Source organism: Stenella coeruleoalba (assembly GCF_951394435.1).
Source record: "Stenella coeruleoalba genome assembly, chromosome: 2".
Classification (NCBI taxonomy): domain Eukaryota; kingdom Metazoa; phylum Chordata; class Mammalia; order Artiodactyla; family Delphinidae; genus Stenella; species Stenella coeruleoalba.
In genome coordinates, this window is record NC_137147.1 from 126,947,154 (window position 1) to 126,972,061 (window position 24,908).

Here is a 24,908-nt window from a genome sequence, read left to right on the forward strand (position 1 = left end):
ACAGATATAGCTACATATTAGGAAGTCAGTAATTCAATGGTGGTTGAAGAAGATGGAGCTTATTACTGTCTCCTGGGCGACAGAAGACTACTGTCCAGCAGCCTCGGCCACAGTGGAGCCCAGCACACTAAGCACGACCCCAGGCCAACTTAGGAAGAAGGCCCTTTACAGGTGCTTCTGATGGCCGTGAGCCGCCTGGAGTCCAAGGCTTCATCATGCTGCACGACCCAGCGACTCCATGGTGATCAGAATTCCCATCGCTTCTTGTCTGCTGAACTTTGTTTCAAGACAAGCATCTACCCTCCTAAGGTCTGAATAGTTGCTAAATTTTGTGTCATTTCCTTAAGGACTGTGCATCTAATGGTGGTTTTTCCTTGCAGACTGTTGGTCTGGAGAGCCTTCTCGGCCCCTCTTCCGTGCTGTACGGTGCTCACCTGTCTCCCCCAGGGGAGTGTCCCCACGTCTGATACAGGTCCAGCCTCCAGTGAGGTTCAGGGACTTGGCAGCGCCACCTGCTGGTGAGGGATGGGAGAGACTGCAGGTAGCCCAGGAAAAAAGATGATATGATCCCCGGGATCCCCCGATATCGATATCAAACAGTTTGTTTTCCCTGCATATAGAATGAACACCGGGGTGAGAGTTGGCTCTGAAATAAAGCATCCTCACCAATCAGTAATAGTTACTGTATTTTCTACAAAAGGTCTGTGACAGCCCCTCCTTGATGACGTAGGGATTGCAGCCCTGTCATACAGGACACCTCATCAGGATAGTTGAGGCCGGTGTTGAGCCCAGTCCTTAGCATGGTCGTCATGGAGACGGCCCTGCACATCCCCAGGGCCATGGTATCTGCTAAGGGGAGTGAGTGTGTGTTCATCTGTGGCCCCTTGGTTCAGGCTAAGACAGGCAGCTCTTCTGTGGCCCCTCCTCAGGGAGGCTGTCTCAGGACCACCTTTGCCCTCATGTGCCTGGAGAGGCCTTTAGGGCTCTCTGAGCAAGTGTTGGAGGGAGAAGCTGAGGAGTCTGCAGGCTGGGTCTGCACCCTTACCGATAACTTTGCTCCTGTGTAACATGAGGACAGTGCCCCCCAGTGGGGCTGGTGTAAGACCTGAATGATAAAGCACATTTTCACTGCCTGGTCAGTGCCTGCTCAGCCACTGAATCACTGATGTGTGGCATTCATTTAGGAAAACAGAGGTAGAGCTTGGCTGGTTAGAAAGAAAAGAAAAAAACAAAATAGAAACTCAAAAGGGAAAGGGAAAGTAAGGACCAATCAACTTTAGTTCATTTCTTTCTATGAATTAAAGCATGGATGTGACCTAGTCCTGGGCATCCAGCAGCTAATAATCCAGAGAACATCATTGTCTACATATCTCATTTTGAATGGGACGTTCTGGAAAAAACTGCAGAGGTTATTGCTTCACAGAATTTCGATTTGACAAATATTGACTCATCACCCGTGTGTTGGGCCCAGTGCAATAAAGAACAGAGGAATCACAAGGGAGAGATGTCCTATAGCCATGGTCTGAGATACTCTGACTTTATGTATCTACACTTTTTGCATATTTGAAATTTGGGAGGTACTCGGTGATGTGGGCCCTTCTGCTGCCTTGTTCCAAGAACGGTCACTATCACTGAATGACAATGACTTTAAGTCTGCTTGCCTTTCACTAAAGGTGTCCAGAGCTCTGACCTATACCCTATATTCCTACACAGTTTCTGTGACTGAATAAGTAGACGGTCTCCTTTATCACATGCTCAAAGAGCCCAAGAGTGGGCGCAGTAGCTAATGAGTTAGCTGAACACTGATGTACAAAAAGAGCTCCACAGTTTGTTTGGGCAGAGTTTAACCTCCTTCGTTCAGTTTAGAAAACCACTCACCTGAGTATGAATTGGAGTAGCCTTGACTGACATGTGACAAAGTCTGGAGTGGTTCAGGAAACAGCAATGAAGGTGGTGGTCATATCTCTCCCTGTGCTGGATGCCACGTGAAGGGCTCTATTGGTGTATGAGCCAGTAGCTTGGAACGTGTACTAACTAGAAAGGGACACGCTGGCCACCGCTTGGAAATACCTCCTGGTGTGGCTGGTGGGTGCAAGCCTCCCACTAGGCTCTTTCTGGCTGCATAACTTGGCTCCCCGAAGGCAGACTCTGCACTGCCTCTTCCTCACTCCTCCCCAGGACCCTTCACAGGACCCAGCTTACCGAGAACCCATGAAGATCCATCAAGCTGATTTGATTCTGTGCATCTCAACTCAAATGATTCTTCCTGCCCGTGCTGTTTCTAGGAGATGGAGCCAATGACGTCAGCATGATCCAGGTGGCAGACGTGGGCGTGGGACTCTCAGGCCAGGAGGGCATGCAGGTAAAGACCAAAGGGGCTGTCCTGGGTGACCAAGGGGTCCTCACACTGTGAGCTGTGCTGGCCTTCTTGTGGACTCTGTGCCGCAGAGCTAAAGGGTTAGACTTCAGTACAACTGGTGCTCTCCTTCTGCTAAGCCAGTGGTAGGAGACCAGCTCTTCATGTTTATGAAGCCATGTGCAGTGAATGTGTCTATTAGTGTATTTCTGTGAAAAGGTGGGATGGAGCGAGGCATGGTGAGTCATCGCCTTTTCTCTGGCTGTCAGTGGTTCGTCCCTCAAAGGCATTTTTTACTGCTCCTGAACATTAGTGATACCATTTGAAGAATGGACTTTGCTGTAGGACTGTTGTATCCTGGTGTCACTATAAAGGTGGAGTGCAGCCATCCTTGCTTATGTGAAAATTTATTTCTGCATTTTTCATTTGCCACTGTGTTGGTTCCTGACATGTGATCCAGACGATGAACAAATGAGTTCATTAAAAATGTACTTCTTGGGCTTCCTTGGTGGTGCAGTGGTTGAGAGTCTGCCTGCCAATGCAGGGGACGCGGGTTTGTGCCCCGGTCCTGGAGGATCCCACATGCCGCGGAGCAGCTGGGCCCGTGAGCCATGGCCACTGGGCCTGCGCGTCCGGAGCCTGTGCTCCGCAACGGGAGAGACCACAACAGTAAGAGGCCTGCGTGCCGCAAAAAAAAAAAAAAAAAAAAAAAGTACTTCTTGGGACTTCCCTGGCAGTCCAGTGGTTAAGATTTCACCTTCCAACGCAGGGGGTGTGGGTTCGATCCCTGGTCGGGGAGCTAAGATCACACATGGCTCATGGCCAAAAAAACCAAAAACAAAACAGAAGCAATATTGTAACAAATTCAATAAAGACTTTTAAAAAAATGGTCCACATCAAAAAAACAAATCTAAAACGAAAAAGATGTACTTCTTTTGGATGTAACATTACAACAATTGCCGACATTTGATTAACTTTGAGTCACAGTATTTTTTAACTTGGTGGAGACTTTCAGGAACAATCTATCCGGTTGTCTTCTTTTAAAAATCAGCATGTTGGTCACTGGTCATTGGTCGATCTCATTGATGCATTCAGTCAGTAATTAGCTATTGAACTCTCATGTGCCATGCTTGTGCAGGCTTGTTGATTTTCTCACTTGACACTGAAATCGCAGCAAAATGGAAAGTCCTGAGCCAGAAGCACGGTTGCTCCATCTTGGGCCCATCCTCAGCATCTTCTTACTCTCCTACTGCCGTCCTCTGACTTGTGTTACCTTATTGTACATTTTCCTTCCTCCATGAAATTGAAAATAGAGCCCAGCTTGGACTCATCCGTGCCTCTTCATGGTGCCATGTACATGCGGGAAGCTCAAAACACATCTGTTGAATGAATGAACAAAATAGTTAATTCCTTCTGATTTTTTCAGCATTGCCTCCTTTGCATTCATTTCCTAGAGTGAAAAGCTACCCAGGGCAGTGCTTGTAAACCACATATGCAGAGAAATGCACCCAGTGAATCCACTTTGTATCAGAGTCTCTAAGGTTGAGCATGTGGGTGAGAAGGGCCGTGAGCTGCCCCCACTGCATGGCCTCAGGGCAAGAGCCAGAGGGGTCTATGAGCCATGAAAGAGGTGTGGGGATCAGCCAAGCTGTATTGAGACTTGGCTTTGAGTGGACGTGACTTCTGCGTGGGGTGTTACTGGATGCTTCTGTATTGTTTAAAGCTATACTTCTTTTTTAAGGGCACATTATGTAAGATGGCAGTAAGACTGGACACCTTTTCTTACTGCTCTAAGGGCTCAGGTTACCCAGGGGAATGTGGCCCTGTTTGCATGTTAGTCAGTCTGATAAGCAAAGGGACATTGTGCAGAGCTCTCTGGGAGATGCACTTTGTGGGGCGCTGTGGCCACAGGAACCCAAGGAGTCCAAGCTGCATCCCTGAGGAAGAGTGAGGGTGATTGCAGCTCCCCAGCTCAGCCAAGGTGGGAAGGGTGTCCAGGGCAGAGAGACAGAGGGAACCAAGGAGATTCTGTAGCTCTTAGGTGCTCAGTCTTTGTAGAGTCTTCTGGTCAACGATGTTTGTTGAGTGCCCCATGGGCCAAGCACTGACTGGGAACTAGGGCTGCAGGGTGATCACAACATCTACCGTCCTAGCTCTCATGGGATGTTCAGAAAGTCCAGAGAGGGAAGACAGAGAAGTATTTTAAACTTACACCAGTAGTCATAATTGTAGTGAGTGCTGTGAAAGAGAAAACTAGTTTCCCTGTTGAGGATGTGATGGGAGGCTCTAACCCAGCTGGGAGCATTGGGGAGGCTCCCTTGATGGAGGAACAAGCAGTGTGTTTGGGGTATGGAGGTGGAAAGTTGTGGCCAAAGGCTGGAGAAGCAAGTAAGGCCTGGAAGGAAGGGTCTATCTGCAGTTTTCAAGGGTCGGGGCTGCTTCTCAAAGACCCCCTGGGCCTCTCCTTAACTCTGTTTAACAACCCTTTGAGTTTTTAGACTGACTCCATTGAGGACAGGGACCCTGTGTGATGGTGTCTGTCTCCAAGTCTATGCCTGGCAACTGGAGGGTCTTAATACATGATTTTTGAGGGGATGAATCATGGAATAAATGAAGGAAGGTAGAAAAGATGCACAAAACCCTTGACTCCTACATGTTGACAGGAAGAGGAGTAAAGACATTATTTGCTTTCAGATCCTTGTGTTTGGGTTCAGAAAGCAGACATTCTAAGGCTTCATTCTTTTCTGTCATGCACAACGATGTTATTCTGTTGCACAGATGGGACAACATCATCACCTACTCTTTTCCAGGTGTTGTTTAAGGAAGTCCATAAAATTTGAAAAGCAGACTTAACATTTTTGTGTGGAATAACCCTCAAAGATAAGCAGAAATGTATGGAAAAGAAAGCATGGAAAAGAAAAAGCAAAAACTTTAGAAATCCATCATTACATATATTTGAAATCTTAAATGAGTCCTCTAGGGTGATATCCCTAAACTAGAGTGTTGTTTAGATTGGATTTTTCTTAAATGCAGGCATTCATCAGGGAGACAGTGGTACAGCCAGCTCAGACTGGATTTCTCCGTCCATTTTGTGCCTTGTGTTTGGGGGGAGATGAGACAGACATTAGGCGCAGTGAAGGGGCACCAGTAACGGGAACTCTCTCCCTTTCAAGGCAGTGATGGCCAGCGACTTTGCGGTGCCCAAATTCCGATACCTCGAGAGGCTCTTGATCGTTCATGGACACTGGTGCTATTCCCGACTTGCCAACATGGTGCTGTACTTCTTCTACAAAAACACAGTACGTATTTGGTGCCAGAGTCAAGGATTTTTGATGTGAAAGGCCTGAGATTCACAGGACCATCACCTGAACGTGGCCAGAGGGCTACCCCACAGCCTCCCATTGGTCCCACCCTCCTTGACCTTTGTGGATTTTCCCCAGGCCTGGCCTGGCGTTGTACCCTGCAGGCTCAGAAGTCTTAACTCACCTGCACCTCTGAGGATAGAAACAGGTAGATCCAAGGAGAACATCCACTTGGAGCTTTATAATAAGAAGTAGAGTGACCACGAGGTCCAGGGGTTTGCATGAGATCATCAGCCAGTGAGTGGCTGAGGCTGCATTCAGCCCCCATCCATCTGACTCCAGCTTCCAAGCCCTTGACCACTCTGTCCCTTGGTCTCTAAGGAGTGGTCTGCCGAGGTGCCCACAGACAGCAGTGCTCTGATTGGTGCTCTCTCCAGAGCAGGCAGGGGATCAGAAGATAAGCAGGAGTGTGATTGGCAGTCCTGGGTCAGCATGCGAGGACTCAGCCAGGCTTTGATCCTGATACTGAGCAGTCTTCGAGAAGCCTTTCCTCGTTCCCCTGGCCGACATGAATATACATACTCCTATGGCTGCATTGTTGCTTCTGTATTTGTCAACAATAGGCATCGTCACATTTTACCATAGTTTTCTATTCAGGGTACTTCCACACTAGACATTGACGCTCTACTACAACTTACTACACTCTACTACAACACCTAGTCCACTGCACCGTCTCAATAAATATGCAAATAAAATAATTTCACTTGTAAATCCAAGATTAACATGGACTGTCCAGGGACTTCCCTGGTGGTGCAGTGGTTAAGAATCCACCTGCCAATGCAAAGGACACGGGTTCGAGCCCTGGTCTGGGAAGATCCTACATGCTGCCGAGCAACTAAGCCCGTGTGCCACAGCTACTGAGCCTGTGCTGTAGAGCCTGCGAGCCACAACTACTGGAGCCCGCGTGCCACAACTACTGAAACCCACACGCCTAGAGCCCATGTTCTGCAACAAGAGAAGCCACCTCAATGAGAAGTCTGTGCACTGCAACGAAGAGTAGCCCCTGCTCACCACAACTAGAGAAAGCCCGCACGCAGCAACAAAGACCCAATGCACCCCCAACATTAATTAATTTTTTTTAAAAAGAAAAGATTGTTCAGAACCAGTGAATGAAGCATGTGAAGTGATAAAAATTTGATTGTGACCTAAACTGATTTCATAGAAAATTGTTTATTCAGATACAAATGGGCTTTGATATAGCAATCATGGCATTGAAGCTTTGGGGTCCAGATTTAATAAAGTAGAAACAATCGGTAAAAAAATGCGCCCACCCTGGGCCAGTGGGAAGGGGATGCCAGCAGGCACCCTCTCTGGCCAGCTCAGTCTGTAGTTGACCCTTCAGTTAGGGCATTCCCAGACCTGGCTGGCTCAGGACAATTCTGTCTCTCCAGGGACTCTGATCCAGGGCCCTGGTCCATTCCCTGTTGACCCGAACATTTAAATCTTAGTTCTTTCACTACTGTGTCCTTGGCAGACAGCTGTATGGCAGCCATAGTCCTCCAGGCTGGACCACATGGCCATTTCAAGACCCTACCCTACTTGTAAGTGAGGTATAGACGTTCTGCTGAGAAGTTGCTGGATTGCTACTTGTCCGTCTTGCCTCTGATAGCTTGTGGTTGAATGTACAAACAAGGAGACAAAGTAAATAAACTCTTGGGGTAACTGACTCTGCCGAGTAGTCCCATAAACCTACCCTGCTGAAATCCACAGCTCCAAAGTCAAGATCATCCTGTAGTCTTCTGAAACAAAATCAAATAAATTAAAAGGTTTATTTGTTTATTTCTAATTCCATTTTAAATCTCCATGTTCACTCTGAACTACCATCAAGACAGCTCTTGTGCATGTTCTTATAGTTTGTTCCAGACGCTTAGACCCACCTTTCTTTTCCCATCTCCCACCTCCTCACTCTCACCCATTATTCTGAAATGTCTTATAGCAAATTAATACAGATATTCAGGACCAATCATGGCATGTCTAATTTTATAAGTTGGGTCTTGGAAATAAATTGAGATTGGGTTCTGCCTGGGACTCAATCCACACAAGGATGTGCCGTGCTGTCCCTGTCCTTGTCAGATCACTCCCTTTTTTCTGACTGCATGGCATTGCTTCCCTAGCACCCCCCCTCCCCACCAAGCACACAGTTGCAAACCTGGAGGGTCCCAGCTCCCAAGGGTGTAGGAGGGTGCTTTGAGTAAAGGTGAGCGGGGCTGGGCAGGGTGGAATCCTAGCCCCGTTTCTTTAGTTCATTAGCTGTGCAATCTGGAGCGAGTTATTTGCCTTCTGTGGATTTTGTTTTCTTTATCTGAAAACAAAACAAAATGGAACACGTGAATTGAACTCTGCTCTCTGTAATTCCTAATGAAAAGTTCTCAGATTGAGGGGATGGCATTCAATATTTCAGTTGCAGACGAGGCCCAGAGTGGCCGCCTGCAATGGTCACTGGCTCCTGCCTGCCACGGTGAATCTGTCCTCACGGAGGGGACAAGGAAGGAGAAGGGGTCCCTGTTTTTATTCTGTATAAGATGCAAGGCCTCTGTTAACAAGTACTTAATCTACTTGAGAAATTCGAGGATAATCACTCTGCCTCCCAAAGTGAGAAATTCATTAGTTTTAGGAATAAGTTGGCCTTCCTTCCAGTAAGGAGCAGAGAAGAAAACTTTCCATAGCAACAGTGGTTTGGGGAGAAGGCTTTTGGGTACTGCAGTAAAAAAAAAAAAAAGTCTCAGGTATCTAAGTACTTTTCCTCCTCTTTGTCTGACTCCACTTGCTCACTGATGAGTCATTAGGCTGTGCCTGAGGAGGTGGGAGAAAGAAAAGCAGGCGTGGGTGTGAAAAAGGGAAGAAAGTCAATGAAAAAGCCAAGTTTGTCAGTTTTCAGGGTGGAGGGGAAAAGTTGCATTAAGTCATAGATTAAAACAAGTTCTGGAGGATCTGTGTCATTAGAGATGATATCAGTGTAGACTATCATTTTTTCTGATCTTTGGAACAAGCCATTTTCAGGTCAGGAAACCCGAGCTCAGAGAGGTTAAGTGACTGTGTCAAGGTCAGAAATGTGCACAGCGGCAGCTCCAGAGCCCACACCCAGGCCGTTGTATGCGGTGCACAGCAGAGAATGTTCTTCCACCATGGCTCCTCCAGGCCACGAGTGGTTGAACAAGTTGGGTTTGTTACTCATACAATGACCATAGTCCAGTCGTTTGACATCTTGGACCTCAGTTTACTTTCCTCTAAATGAGGTGAGCACACTGGCCCTGCTTGAGCCTCAAACAAAGGAAATAGCCGTCCTGCCGACAGTAACGACCACAAAGCACTGATGAGCATCTCAGCGTGCAGGAAGCTCTTGTGAGTACTTGAAGGTGCATTAGTCATTAATCTTCACCACAACCCCACAGCTACGTACCATTGGTGTGCCTATTTCACGGACAAGGTCACTGAGGCAGAGAGGGGCTAAATGGTCTGTGCCAGGTTGCACAGCTAATAAGTGTAGGAATGCTTTGCAATTGCTAACCTTCCATGCGCCCCATAAAACATCAGGCCATGGATGTTCAGTGATCAAGTAATAGTGGGAAGAGGTCCACCCAGCTCCTACTGCGCATGGGAGGAGGCTTTTCCACCTCTCTGGACCTCACTTTCCTGTTCAGCATAGCTGTAGGGACCAGCGATAATGCCTGTAGCTCACTCACCAACAGAGTGCCCAGCAGATACCAGGGCTCAGTCAAGGCAGTGATGTTGGTGTCACCATCAACTTTACCGCCATGCTTGTGTGTGTCCTCCCCTCCATGCGAGTCAATAATTGCACACTGTTCCTCATTAAAAGAGGGAGGCAGGATCCAGGGTGTAGCCCAGGTAGGTTTGGTTTAGTGCCACAGAGAGGAGCACAAGGAAAGAAGCCTCATGATGGGTGAGGTATCCAGCCAGCCCTCTTGAGAGGGGAGCCACCCTAGACCCTGCCAGACCTTTGTTTTGTTTTCTCTTATGATCTGTGGCATTTGGGCCCAAGACTCCATCCCTCCAAGGGCTGTTGGTGGGAATTCCCAGCTTCCAATGCTGGTCTTTGATGCTCGAGGGATCGAGGAGGGAGGAGAAGGGGGAGGGAGAGACAGAGGGCACCAAAGTGAGGACTGTCTTTGGAGACAATTTCTGCCTATAAATTCAGTCTTTACAGTCAGACTCTGCAAAGCCCTCAGCTCCCTTGGACAAGATTCTGCAGGGCAGCTGAGAATTGCTTGTTCCCACTCTTCCCTTGATCGCAGATGTTCGTGGGCCTCCTGTTTTGGTTCCAGTTTTACTGTGGCTTCTCTGCATCCGCCATGATTGACCAGTGGTATCTGATCTTCTTTAATCTGCTCTTCTCATCGCTTCCCCAGCTTGTGACTGGGGTGCTGGACAAGGACGTGCCGGCTGACGTGCTGCTGACCAAGCCACAGCTCTACAAGAGCGGCCAGAACATGGAGGTGAAGCTCCCTTTCCCCCCACCCCATCTCCTGGCCCTCCACGCTCCACATCCAGCTCCTGGAAAGTTCAGGTCCCCACACCTGCCTTTAAATGGACACCCTGGGCAGACAGAGAAAAACAAATATCATATGATATCACTCATGTAGAGTCCAATTTTAAAAAATGATATAAATGCACTTATTTACAAAACAGAAACAGACTCTCAGATTTCGAAGACAAACTTATAGTTACCAAAGGGGAAACATTGGCGGGGAGGGATAAATTAGGAGCTTGGGATTAACATACACACACTACCATATATAAAATAGAGAACCAACAAGGACCTACTGTATAGCACAGGGAACTCTACTCAATATTCTGTAATAACCTATATGGGTAAAGAATCTGAAAAAGAATATATATACGTATAAGTAAATCACTTTGCTGTACACCTGAAACTAACACAACATCATACATCAACTGTACTCCAATAAAATTTAAAAAATAAAATAAAATCTTCCAAGAAAAAAATGGACACTGTGGAACAAACAGTTAAAATTCTAGAATCTGACCAGTGGGAGGAAAACAAAGAATTCTGTCTCTTGACTGCAATGCATTTATTTAAGTAGAGAGTTGATTGGTTGTGGTGATGGTATCGGGGTGTATGTATGTGCCCAAACCCATCGAAATGTGTACATTTAAAGTGTGTGGTTTTTGTATATCAATTTACATAAAGCTTTTTGAAAAAAAAAAAAAGATTTTTTAAAAAGTATACTGAAGTGAAAACTGTCTTTACACCAGGAGTCTCCAGGAGCCCAAGGAAAGCCCGTTTGGAATCCAAGTCACGTGGGATGACTGCAGGCAGAGCAGAGATTTTTCTAAAACACCCCCAAAGAAATGTGATTTCCTTTGAATGGGGATTAATGGGAAAATAAACCCTTAGGGAAACCCTGGGAAGAACAAGTGAACACAAACAGATGATGTAAAATACATGTTTACATCAATACATCACATAGATTGACGTGCTAATTACCAGCTGTTCCTAGCTGGCCATTAAAGAAAGCCCTGTGAGTGCTTCTCTTGGGCTGGTTGGAATTATTATACGAGTGCCCAGGGAACGGATCCCCGCATATCCCACAATGTTCTCTCATTCGGAACTGATTTACTGAAGAGTGGACTTCCCCACAGGCAGCCTGCGGTAGGTAGGGGCTGCTTAGGGTCAGGTAGATGAGAGGGCCTCCGCTTGTCACCTGTCACCTGGGGGAGCTCTTGCATTCAGCCAGGCCTCACGTCCTAGGTGGCCACAGGGAGTTTGTCCTGGGGACAAACCAGAAGGGCCTGGCTTTCGTAAGTGCTCAGTAAACGCTCATCCTGCCTGCTCTGCGCGTCCTGCGTCCTGCGTCCTGCGGGCCAGTGCTGGCACCAGCAGCTCAGAACTCCGCAGTGCCAGATACAGATTGGGGCATCCAGATAAGGAAGACTTGATTAGTCTGTTTCAAAGTCATTTTTTGCCCATGGTAGACAGCTTTTTGATTTTAACATTAGGAAACACCCATGATCTAATTTTAAAATAACTCACTATTAAGAAATATTCTAGCGGGTCCACCAACGGAGGGAAGCAAAGCCCTGACAAAGTAGATGGCTCAGGTTGGGGCAGATGCCGGAATTTCATGCACTAGTCCCTATCTAGGGAAATTCCTTATGGGATTTAGAAAGCATTTTCATCTTTCTGCTGTTGACTGAGAATGCTGTAGCAGGCCTTGTGGGCACAAATGCTCACAGTGACTTACTCAGCCCCATGTGCCCCTGTAGGCCTTTCTGTAGTGTTTTTTCGCCAGCCCTCCACACTCCAGGATCTCCCTCTCCAAAGTCCTGAATTAGCAGGTGTCCCTGGGGTGCTTGACTTGTACCTTCATGGCCCCCGTAGGTGACGGAAAACCATTTGAAGAGATGAGGCCTTTCCTGTAATCTCCGTGCTTGTTTTTGTGTCTCAGGAATATCGGCCTCGTACGTTCTGGTTGAACATGGCTGATGCTGCCTTCCAGAGCCTGGTGTGTTTTTTCATTCCCTACCTGGTAAGTTGGCACCCGGCCCAGCCTTTCCCACCAGCTTTATCTGGCGACACACAGACACAGGACCTCGCTGTCTTTCAGGCCTACCACGACTCAGACACAGACATGTTCACCTGGGGGACCCCCATCACCGCCATCGCGCTGTTCACCTTCCTCCTGCACCTGGGTATAGAAACCAAGACCTGGGTGAGAGTTGTGGGCCTGAACCAGAAGGGGGCTGGTCTGCGATCTGCTTACTTCCGTGCACATTCTGTGAGATTGAGCAGAGATTTGAGTTCGGGGCTGGGGGGGACTGCAAAGCTGGCCTCACTGTGATGAGAACAAAAGCAGATGCACAGGCCGGCCATGCACACGCAAGCCCAGGGTGTGGGAGCAGCACTTATCCCGGGCAGTGCTGGGCTCCTGCCTGCCTGAGCCCCTCCACCCCAGCTCTCCTTCCCCGTCCTTCCCTTGGCACCTGACTTCCATCTCCCCACTTGTGTTCAGGCCGGTCCACCAGTTCTCAAGGCTCCATGCCCCACCAACCACCCTGTTCCCACTACGCCCTCTTACATCCTCCACTTGCAGAGGACCAGTGCATTTTTGTTGAGATAAAAGCCCTTTCTTTTTCCCCCTCAGACCTGGCTCAACTGGATGGCTTGTGGCTTCAGTATACTTTTATTTTTCACCGTGGCTTTGATTTATAATGCTTCCTGTGCAATGTGCTACCCTCCATCCAACCCCTATTGGACCATGCAGACATTAATGGGCGACCCTGTGTTTTACTTCATTTGTCTCATAGCACCCGTCGCCGCGCTGCTGCCCAGGTGGGTATCAGGGACAGTGGCCTTTGGGTCCCACGTGGGCTCTGACAGCATTCTCCTTTGTTGTGTTCCTGTACCATTCAAGTCTCAGAAGCTCAAAGGCCCCACTGCAGCAATAGCTGACTGTGTTCTATATGTTCTTTCCAGATTGTTTTTCAAAGCCCTGCAGAGGAGCCTTTTCCCCACCCAACTGCAGCTGGGACGCCAGTTGGTTAGAAGGTCCCCCAGGAAACTCAGGGCTCCCAAAGAGACCTTTGCTCAGGGACACCTCCCAGGAGAACCGAGGACGGAACCGTCAGAACAGAGGAGCATCAGTGCCTCGGGGTCCTTCTCCCAGGACTGTAGCTCGCAGGTGTTTTGGCATGCACAGCAGTCGTCCTGCTCTCCAGAGGCCAGCGGGGAGCCCAGCGTGGTGGACATGGGCATGTCTCTGAGGGAGGACACCCTGCTGGAAGGGCTGGGCAGCCAGACCCCAGGGTCCTCTTCACCAAGGGAGGTGATCCCGGAAGGCTGTCCAGGGGACTCCAAGATGAAACCCACAAGTACCAGCAGAGCAGCTGCCCTGTCGTCCATCTTCAGCCTGCCCAGCCTCAGCTCACTCAACTGGATTTCCTCCCTCTCCCTGGTCAGCGGGCTGGGAAGTGTCCTACAGTTCTCCCGAAGTGGTTTACAGATGGACAGGCGGGACGGCGAGTTCCTACCCAGCCCCTCGCAGCCAGACCAGGACCTGCGAGGCTTGAGTGGGCAGACCACGGACTACTTCTAGGACCTCCTTCCAGGGACTACAACTGGTGGTGGCAGTGGTGAAAACCTCGAAATGCTTTTTTTATAACATAGATGTTAATATTATTTATGTTTATTATTTGCACAGAAGAGTTCTAGTGAGATGTATTTTATATATTTCCAAGGCTAACACAGGAAATGAAAGGTACCAAAAAAGAAAGTTTATTTTTTAAAATTTCTAACTAGAGTATATTGAAAAGAAAAATAAGAGCTTTATCATATATAAAAGTTTAAAGAAGAGCGACACTTGAGAGGTGGGTTTAGATTTATTTTTTCATCTCATTTTATAAGAAAATGCAGTCTGATCGGTTTTCTTCAACATGTGTGATGTTTGCTTTCCCCTAGTGGAAATGCGTGTGAGCACAGTGAACCCTGGGCGGGTGTGGACGATGTGAGGGGAGGTGACAGGCACGCACACGGCCCCAGCAGAGATCCCCACTGTCTGTCTCTCAATCCCACCACTGGGAGGGTGGACTCTGCTTCACCAGGAAAGGGAAAGTGAAAACTCTGGGGAAACACACATACACACACACACACACACACACACGAAATTCATTCCAACATTCTACTCTATGCAGGCATTTGGTAAAGACCACCTGTAGGTATTATAGTTCCTATGTAGGGTCTCACCTGTTAAAATCATAACAAGCAATAAACAACCTTCACTTTGCAAAGAGAACGTTTCGGGTTGCCACTGTTGTGTGGTATTATTAATACGTGACCTAATGTTACCGAATGCAAGTTCATGTGCTTGGTGCACAGTGAGGCCAAACAAACCAAAACATCAGAGTTTGGATCAGAGAAAAGCTCATTGCAGGGCTAAGCAAGAACGGGTAGCGCGTGCTCAAAAATACCCCAAACTCCCCAAAGGGTTTCAACAAAGCATTTTTAAAGGCCAGGTGAGAGAGGGACATTCCAGGGTCTGTGATCAGCTGTGCACAATTCTCTGATGGTGATCAATCCTTAGGGCTCACGATCATCAAGCATTAATTTCTTCCTTCTGGTGGTGGTACCAGCATCTGGAAAGCTGAGGAAATATGCATCAGATACTATCATCTAGGTACTTCAGAGAGGAGCTATAGCAGAGAATATGGGGGAGGTGTCTGTCCTGGGAAGACCCCGCAGGGTCCTGCTCGGTTACACTGACAGAACATATTCTGAGTACTCCAGGGCACTTCCTCATGGCAAATTCTTTTAGACCCTGTGGAGGAAACAGCTGGGTGACATGCAAGCTGCACATTGGGACACTGTGACATGGGCTACACCAGCTCCCTGCACCAAGAGGCTGGGCTCTTTAGGTTTTTGTCTTATGAGTCATTACTTCTGTCTCTAAACAGAGAAAAAGAGAAGGAAAAGATTATAAGAATCCAAGGCAGTTGTATAGCATTTACTCTTCAGAACCCTCTCTTTGACTTTGCCAGCCATTGTGAGTTGCCTGCTTGCTCAGCCTGGGGATGTGAAGTGAGCAGGGTGTGCTCCTGCTTAGGACTCCTGTGGCTGCCTGTCCCCGGAGCAGCGATGTGCAGAGGTTGGAGGATCTCAGGACTAAGAAGTTTCTGAGCACAGCATGCCAGTAATAATGGCTGGTTACCCAGCCTGTGTGGCTCATTGCATGTGACAGAAGATGCACCTCATCTGGTCAGATGGAAAGGGACGGCAGGCCTCATGTCTGCAAGGCCAGAGAGAAGGTGGGCTCCAGGGCAATTGAACATGCAACTCAGACCTGGGCTTTCCCCTTTCTCCCTGCACTCAGCTTTCTGGGATCAGCTTGATCCCAAGGCTGGCTCTGTTCTTGGTAATGACATGACTGGAACCATCCCAGGACATGTGCTCACATCATGCTCCAGAGGAGAGAGAGGGTGTCACTCTCCACATCCTGAGCAGAGTCTTGGTTTCCTTGACCTCATGCAGTTGCAGGATAGCCTTAAACCAGTTACTGGAAAATTGTGAGAATGTCCTGACGGGCTCCAGGTTGGAGCTGAGAAAGGTCCGCTTCCCTCCAAGTAACTGGGCTGCATGAGTGGATACTCAGGAATATCTGGGTCCTGTTAGTGGGGCAAGAGAGAAGAAGGAGTGGAGGGGCTTCAGCAGCCAGCAATGCCCAGGACTGAAAGTGGTGCTGTCCTAGCCCACCCCCTCCCCCCATGCCTGAGATTACCTCATGTTTTCTTGGAGCAACACATATGAAAAGAATTTCCCTGGGAAGATACACAGCTCTATCCTGAATTATCCTGAATTAAGGTAATGGTTGTTAGTACAAAGTACAAGAAGAACTAGACACCTATTTACCTGAGTATCTGAGAATTCAAAATGCCCCAGCTTCCAGATTTTCCTGCACTCACAATCTACCTTCTTTCCAAAGACATCTTTCTTCCATAGATACTTTCTCTTGGGAAATGGAATGATCCAGGAAGTGGCTTTGTGAATATGCCTACCAAGGCCATTTCAGAGAAAAAAGCATCATAAAGGGCATTGGCAGTTAGCTGCCCAAAGGATGAAGAATATTTATAGAAGCCTACAATAATATTATCACACGCAGCTAAGTTTGATCTCAAATGAACATACTACAGAGATGAACTCCATGATTATCTCAAAAGAACCCTGGGAAGTACATGTCACGTCACTCAATCCTAATTACAAATCCAAAATAAAGAAGACTGCCTCTGCTCTTGGTGACAAAATGGATGGACTAAGTATATGACATTATACAAAACCAATTTTAAGTTCTTGGAGGTGAGATCTGTGTCCTCTTCACCTTATACCCTTGGCAGTAGCATAGAACCTAGCTCTTAGAATGCACTCAGGAAATGTGTGGTGACCCCAAGAACTAATGTTTATGCTGAAACACTAAAGGCATTCCTGTTAGAATCAGAGATAAAGGAAAGTTGCTTGTTATAACCCAGTATTATTTAATATTTTTTGGAACTTCTGGGTAATGCAATAAGACATGAACTTTTAAAAAGAATGAATATTGGAATTAGAGACCAAATTTATCATTACTTACACATATTGAAACCGTGCACCTCAGATGGGACTTGAACCCGTGGGCCAGACTCAAACCCAGCCAAAACCCGGGTTGGGACTTGAACCCACTGTCTTTTAATTGAAATCACACACCTGATCTCAGGACTTAGTGAAGCTCAGGTTTTTTATGTCTCATGGCAAAAAGAATTCAGTGAGAGACAAAGTGATAGGTAAGAAGTGGATTTATTTAGAGAGAAACACTCCACAGATGGAGTGTGGGCCATCTCAGAAGGCGAGAGGCCCCGAAATATGTGGTGGTTAGTTTTTATGGGCTGGGTAATTTCATAGGCTAATGAGTGGGAGGATTAGTCTAACATTTTGGGGAAGGGACAGGGATTTCCAGGAATTGGGCCACCGTCCACTTTTTGACCTTTTATGGTCAGCCTGGAAACTGTCATGGCATTGGTGGGTGTGTCATTTAGTTAATGTATTATGATGAGCATATAATGAGGCTCAAGGTCTAGTGGAAGTCAAATCTTCTGCCATCTTGGACCTAGTTGTTTCTAACCAGTTAATGTCCTCGATGGCTATGCCATTCTTTTAAATGTTGTACCCTGCCCCCTTTCCTCCTCTTTCATTCCCCAGAGATTTTACTCCTATATTCTTCTGGGAAGTAGAGGGGCAACGGTCCATCTCTGTAACTGCTTCAAGGCTGAGTAGGGGGATCGATCCTGCCTGTCAGGGAGTAAAAATCTCTAGATGCTTGATCTAGGGACCCCAGGGACAGGACAGCTCCTTGTTTTAAGTTGGTATGGGCTGGAATCCTCGCACAGCCATCATCTTGATATGGAACTGTTGTGACTGTTTCCTTAGCCTTCCTATGAATCTTCTTGATGATGAAGCACTTTTTGTAACAGCATCAGAGTACAAAAATAGCCATCTATAAATGACAAAACACTTAAAAGGCATGATTAAACCTCTGATTACAGTGTAATTGATAAAGAAACTTGGTTACAATAACCAGAATTAGGAATGATTACATTTAACTTAACATACCAAATAATCTTAGTTAAGTATTTTTCTTTGAGATGCCTCAGGGGCCCTCTAAAGCATCCCAAAGTTAGCTGTAAATCAAAAGAACTAATTAAAATTTGATCTTTGGTGAGTTTGTCAAAAAGTTTTAAAATACTTGGTCAAATACCATCATAGGTCACTGTGAGACAATACTTATTCCTTAACCAAAGTTAAAAGAGGTCTCAAAAGCAAAAACAGGTCACCTAAAGGCAAAGAAATTTACATAATCTGTTATCAAAAGCAGCATTTCAAGAAAACTTTGCAGGGAGAAACCAAATCCAGTCTTGCCTCAGCCTACTCCCAACAAAATCCATTTGCCCAACTAAATTTAATCCTATCTTAGAAAATCCTGATCATGCACAACTCTTTTCAGTATTTTTTTTTATTCCTCACACCTTCTTTCATTGAAGACATACATCTTACTTGCCTTAAAAGTTTTTTTCACATCGAGTTAATTTTCTTACTGACAAATTTGCAATAGGAATAACATAAACTTGACCTTCAGTAAACCTAGGTACAACAGAAGAAGTATTATACTTCACATTGATGACTCTAAAGACGTGTCTATATTAATCAAACCAACAAGCTTAAGCTAGCTTTAATACCAGATATCCGTTCAGTACTGAATATTTCCCAGATCATGTGAACCTGAAATTCATTTGGCTGGTTTTCTTCACATTTATGAGTATTTATATAAGCACTTAATTTTAAAAGCCAATTAAATAGAGCTGTTTTATGAATTTTGGCAGTACCATACATCTATAACACATATATAGATAGGTACAAACAAAAACCTCATAGCTCCTGTCTCAAAATTTCAGCCATGAGTCAGGTACAAATATGTAAAACCCATCATTTACAGAAGAGATTGGATTCAAATTGGGCTTCTGGCAGATGAAACAAATCAAGGTCACCTGTCTAGATGGCGAAACTCTTTTTACTAATGTTTACAGAAAAGACACTTAGGATTTCTATTTATCCTTGACAAGTCATGTTCTAAATTACGCCCTTTTTCAAAATTTGTATTTTAAAAGATGGTGGAGATAAGTGTTCCTGGAGAAGACCAGGTAGAACATTTGTATCTTTGAGAAGGCACAGGCAATTTCCTCCTAGGATGACTTTTGTTCCCTTAAGGCCAGAAAAATTAATTTTTTCTTCTTTTCTTTTTTTTTTTTAAAGTTATTTATCTATTTTTGGCTGTGTTGGGTCTTCGTTTCTGTGCGAGGGCTTTCTCCAGTTGCGGCAAGTGGGGGCCACTCTTCATCGCGGTGCGCGGGCCTCTCACTATCGCGGCCTCTCTCGTTGCGGAGCACAGGCTCCAGACGCGCAGGCTCAGTAGTTGTGGCTCACGGGCTTAGTTGCTCCGTGGCGTGTGGGATCTTCCCAGACCAGGGCTCGAACCCATGTCCCCTGCATTGGCAGGCAGATTCCCAACCACTGCACCACCAGGGAAGCCCCTCTTTTCTTTTTTTCCCTCGAACAACTGGGTGGTCACCTCAATGATATCAAATGACTGATACATTCATTCACCTATGTTGTAATGTTTTACTTTCCCTCATTTAGCTTAGGGAAAAGGGCTTCCCCAGAAAATTTTTATCAGGCTCCAAATGTCAGCTATGGTTAGTCTAGTTCGATTAGTGACCTCCCATTTTGTAATGTATTCACAGACACTTTTGAGGATCTTCCCTGGTTTAAGAAATTTGTGCCTTATATTCAGACACTCTGTAACCCTTTTTAACTTAATAATCACCAGCTGGAAATCTTTGGCCAAGCCTGGAACCTCAATATTCCATACTCCAGGGTCTAGTAAGTCTTCTATTTTAGCTCCAGATTCAATCTGTTACTTTTCTGCTTTCTGTTAGTATCATATGGTGGTGAAGGTGTTTCCCTTGCCCCTCAAGAAACAGAGTGGCCCCTAACATAGTTAATAAATCTCTTCCCATTAAAAAGATGAGACTATCAGGCACAAAGAGAAAGGAATGTAGAAACAGCTGGCCACTGATGTTGCATAAAAGGGGTTCCAGGAAACTGTGCCACTGCCTCATCTCTGACACCCCCATTACATACTCCTTATGATTGCTAAGGTTTCCAATCCTTTGGGTTAAGACTGAAAAGGTTGCACCAGCAACTATAAGAAATTTTATAAAGTGGCCCACCATATCAGTGACCACCCGAGGCTCGACATTAGCTATATAGATGGTATCTCTAGGCAGAGACACCTTTGGCCTTGGGCCGCTTCAGTCTTCTGATTGTAAAACCATCAATGGCCAAGGGGGCCCCCATCACTCTCTGGCATCTGGGGCATTCCCTCTTCCAATGTCCTGGCTATTTGCAAAGGGTGTAATGATTGCAATCCTCATTCTAGTGCCCTGTTTGTCCACACAGGGTACATTGGTCCTGTCTGGGTGCCCGTGGGCCTAATAGTCTGCCAGGGCCAGATTGGCCCCGAAAAGCTGGCTTCCCCTTTGGTGGTCTCTGAGCAGACAAAGCCACTGCCAGCATTTGGGTCTTTTTCATATTTTGCTGGGTGCATTCATTCAGCCTTCTCAGCCATCTCCCTATTATTGAAAACTTAATAAGCCAACTGAAGCAAATCATTCATTGGAGTCTGAGAACCAGCAGTTGCCTTCTGAATTTTGTGCCTGCTGTCTGGGGCAGACTGGACTATGAAACTCAGAACCAAAAGGACCTGTCCCTCAGGGGAGGAGGGATCTATGTTCATATACTTCCTAAAAGCTTCCATTAGTCTCCCTTGGAAGACTGCAGGATTTTTGTCCTGTCCCTGTTGGATCTCTTTTACCTTTTCATAATTAACAGGTTTTACTGTAAGTTTCTTCATGCCCTCTATTAAACAGGTAATCATATGGTCTTGTCTATCTCTTATCAATAGAATTTACCTGGTAATTCCATTGTGGGTCTACCTCAAGAATGGCACTGTTCCCCACCCAGTGTACTGCATGGCCCTATAGGGTGGGTCAGTTAAAATGTCCTCTGTGTTCTTCCTAGAGTTATCCCTCTGAGCTACACATTCCTTAAATTCCTTTGGGTTTCACTGTCTAAATACAAGGCCATGAAAATTTGAACATACAGAATCTCACTCCATTTTCATTTTCTTCTACAGTATAAACCTAACTGCAATATAGTATCATAACTCAGGGACCCATTTAGTGGCCACTTTTCTTGGCTTTCTAACTAATATTGTGGCCAAACCTGATTATATAATGTAATATGTTTTTTCCTTTTTAATTCCTGTTGTCTGAATTTTTTTTTTTTTTTGCAGTACTCGGGCCTCTCACCGTTGTGGCTTCTCCCGTTGCAGAGCACAGGCTTTGGACACGCAGGCTCAGCGGCCATGGCTCATGGGCCCAGCCACTCCGCGGCATGTGGCATCTTCCCGGACTGGGGCATGAACCCGTGTCCCCTGCATTGGCAGGCGGACTCTCAACCACTGCGCCACCAGGGAAGCCCCTGTTGTCTGATTTTTTTCCCCCAATCCCAGAGGATATGATCCAGAGGGGTATTGGTCAGGATTGATGTGGCTTGACCCATTTCAGACCCAAGCCTGAGGTGAGGTCTTTAATTTCCATGCTATCCAAAAGTTCCCCTCTTATGTCAAAATCCACCATGCAATTTGGTCAAGATTTGCACTTATGATTTTAGGTGCTATCCCTTCCAAGGTAGCCTCCAAACCAGGTGTTAGTGCCCAAAAAGTTGCCACAAAGGAATGGTACAGAAGGTGTCCCCCACAGTGTTGATGGTGAGTGAGAGTTGGCCTAGCTGCAAGTTGGGAATAAATGGTCAGCACTTGTCAATAAAAAGTACATCTTGGCAGCCACACACGTCTTCTGGGGTTAAGAAAAGAAAAAAAGAAATGAAACAGGAATGAACATAGAATGTAAGAGAAAAACCAGAGTCAAGGAGAAGAGTATAGATTACCAAATCCTGCAGTAATAATTCTGTCCTGGACCTGCTGTTGGATGTGCCTAAGCATAGCCATTCCACACCATCTTTCTATAGCAAACCATGCCAATTGCCATTATTCCTCTGGTCTGGACCTAGATTCCTGATCAGAGCCCTGAAGCATTCGGGGTTGACCAGCCCATCAAAAATGGGCAGACATTGGCAGAGCATACTCCCCAGTACACCTGGATCATGGAATCCCACAAGCCCGTCTACGACCAAGACCTAACTCTCAACATTTTCTTACCTTATCACTGTCCCTTCATGGTTGCCAGCTGAAACTATGCACTTCAGATGGGACTTGAACCCACGGGCTGGGACTTGAACATGGCCAGAACACATATTGGGACTTGAACCCACTGTCTTTTAACTGAAAAATCACACACCTGGCCTCAGGAGTTACTGAAGCTAAGGTTCTTTATGTCTCATGGCAGAAAGAATTCAGTGAGAGACAAAGTGATAGGTAAGAAGTGGATTTATTTAGAGAGATACACATTCCATAGACAGAATGTGGTCAGTATCAAAAGGTAAAAATGGCCCTGGGAGAAACACACTCCACAGACAGAGTGAGAGCCATCTCAGAAGGTGAGAGGTCCTGAAATATGAAGTGGTTAGTTTTTATGGGCTGGGTAATTTCATAGGCTAATGGTGGGAGGATTATTCCAACTATTTGGGGAAAGGGGAAGGGATTTCCAGGAACTGGGCCACTGCCCACTTTTTGGCCTTTTATGGTCGGCCTCGGAACTGTCATGGCATTAGTGGGTGTGTCATTTAGCATGCTAACATATCACAATAAGCAGTTAATGAGGCTCAAGATCTACTGGAAGTCGCGAATCCTTTGCCGTGTTGGATCTAGTTGGTTCTAACCAGTTTTTGTCATGTCCTATGGCTATGTCATTCTTTTAAAGTTGTGTTCTGCCCCCCTCCCTCCTGTTTCATTATGGTTGTATACCCCAAATTCAAATGAATAAACTAGAAGGTTTTTCAGGACTAACAAGAGGAAGCAATAAATGGACTAACTACAAGGGAAAAAAAACTAGCTTTTCTATAGAGCATGATGGGGAAAAGGAAAAGTTCTCATTCACCAATACAACACCAGCACTAACAAAAATTTAAAAACCTAAGAATACTCTAAATAAGTATAAAGACAATCTACCAGAGTTTAGGAAGACGTTAACCAAAGTCTTAACTATAAAGACTTGCCTCATTTCTAGGTTAGAAAATTAAGTATTGGGGACTTCCCTGGTGCTGCAGTGGTTAAAACTCCACAATTCCACTGCAGGGGTCACAGGTTCCATCCCTGGTCCTGGTTGGAGAACTAAGATCCCACATGCCACGTGACATGGCCAATTAAAAAAAATAAGAAAGAAAGAAAACTAAGTATTGCAAAGGTACTGCATTCCAAACACAATTTCTATAGCCTTTAAAAATGTTTAGTTCTTTTTTGTTTCTTTTCCTTGTTTAGGTATTTTTGAAATTAATAGAATGGATCTAGAGTTTATCTGGCAAGATATACAGGCAAAAATATCAAAGTATATTCTAAAAAGTAAAAGTAATGGAGAGACCAAATAGTAAAATATAAAGCGCTGATACTTAAAATAGTGTAGTAATAATTCAGAAAAAGGTACATAAACAGAACTGACTAGAAATGTATCTGACTAGAAATGAACTGACAGAAATGAAAGAAATGTATCCTGTTACATACAAGAACTTAACGTATAAGGTTTAAGAAAGGATCAAGAATCAATGAGGAAGAGAAATAGTTACTAAAAATCTCATTGGTAACTGGTCAAGAGTGTAGAAAAATAACTTATTCTTATGTCCATATCAGTAAATTCCAAATAAATTAAAAATTGTAAGAGATCAAAACATGGTAAAATTAGAAGAAACTGAAATCAACTATCCTCAAACTGCTGAAGAGAGAGCCCTTAGGCACATGTGGCGGGTCCTGAGGTTTGCCTGCCCTTTGGCTTGGGGCATTCCCCAGCCTCCTTTTCCCACAGCCCCTCTGAACCTGAGCAGAGCCCCACACAGCTCCTTTCCCAGCCTTCTTGGTTTCTCATTTGCACATTTTGGACTTGCCCACACTGTTCAATATTATAATCCGGAACCTGGACTGTCCAGGATGCTGCTCCTACAAACATCACTTAGGCTCACTTTGATATTGTTATTTATAATTAGACAGGTCCTGTTCCTAGCACCGAGCTCCTAAAACTCTTGGAATTTCCTGTGAAGAGAGCAGTAAGATGTTTTTTGTTATGCTAGTGAAATGGTTTTTAGAAAGCACATAAGGATGGGGGCAGGTTGACTGTGAAACCAACTAAGTGATTAGAGGGTCTGAACTTTCAGTCCCACCCCCTGACCTCTGGGGAGGGGAGAGAGGCTGGAGATTGAGTTCAATCACCAATAGCTAGTGATTTAATCATGCCTAGGTAATGTAGCCTCTGTATAAACCCAAAAGGACTGGATGGGGGTGGGGGTTCAGAGAACTTCCAGGCTGGGAGAGTGGCACACTTGGAGGGGACATGGAGACTCCATGTCTGTTCCCCATACCTCACCCTGTGCATCTTTTCCATCTGGCTGTTCTGAGTTATATCCTTTTATAATATCTAATGAGTAAACTGGTTTCCTGTGTCCTGCAAACCACTTTAGCAAATTAATGGAACTCATAGAGGGGGTCAGGGGAACTTCTGATTTATAGCCAGTCAGATGCACAGGTGACAACCTGGACTTGGAATTGGTATCTGAAGTCTGAGACTGAGCCCTAAATCTGTGGAATCTGATGCTATCACTGGGTAGTGTCAGATTTGAGTTGAGTGTAGGATATCTAGCTGATGACAGAGAATTACTTGACAGTATGGGGAAACCCACACATTGGAATTGGTGTCAGAATCCTACTCACACACCAATACTCCCATGAAGCATGAGGGATCATGTCTATGACCACACCCAGTCCCTGGGACCCCAACAGTCAGCCCAGAGCAGGGGCTTTGTTTAGGAAATCTAACAGGAGGGATGGCATTCCCAGAGAGAAATGATAGGAAAAAACCCAAAAAAGAACTCGGTCAATTGGACTAAAAGATATTTCAACATTTGTGTA

At 45.8% G+C, this 24,908-nt stretch overlaps 1 protein-coding gene across 1 annotated transcript; it reads left to right on the plus strand.

The window, feature by feature from the left end:
* The first annotated feature begins 205 nt into the window (after nt 1-205).
* LOC307180094 (phospholipid-transporting ATPase VA-like) lies at nt 206-14,850 on the plus strand. The gene is made up of 8 exons (XM_079910222.1): nt 206-309; nt 2,286-2,362; nt 5,530-5,655; nt 9,972-10,172; nt 12,147-12,227; nt 12,306-12,410; nt 12,843-13,030; nt 13,175-14,850. The coding sequence occupies exons 2-8, from the start codon at nt 2,309-2,311 to the stop codon at nt 13,791-13,793; spliced, it is 1,374 nt and encodes a 457-aa protein (XP_079766348.1). The 5' UTR covers nt 206-309; nt 2,286-2,308; the 3' UTR covers nt 13,794-14,850.
* The last annotated feature ends 10,058 nt before the right edge of the window (nt 14,851-24,908 follow it).

Excerpts from the sequence above, each read along its gene's own strand:
- LOC307180094 (XM_079910222.1), top strand. The coding sequence starts at position 2,309 with ATGATCCAGGTGGCAGACGTGGGCGTGGGACTCTCAGGCCAGGAGGGC. Across the intron at positions 5,656-9,971 it reads ACTTCTTCTACAAAAACACA|ATGTTCGTGGGCCTCCTGTT; the intron begins GTACGTATTTGG and ends CCTTGATCGCAG. Across the intron at positions 10,173-12,146 it reads AGAGCGGCCAGAACATGGAG|GAATATCGGCCTCGTACGTT; the intron begins GTGAAGCTCCCT and ends TTTGTGTCTCAG.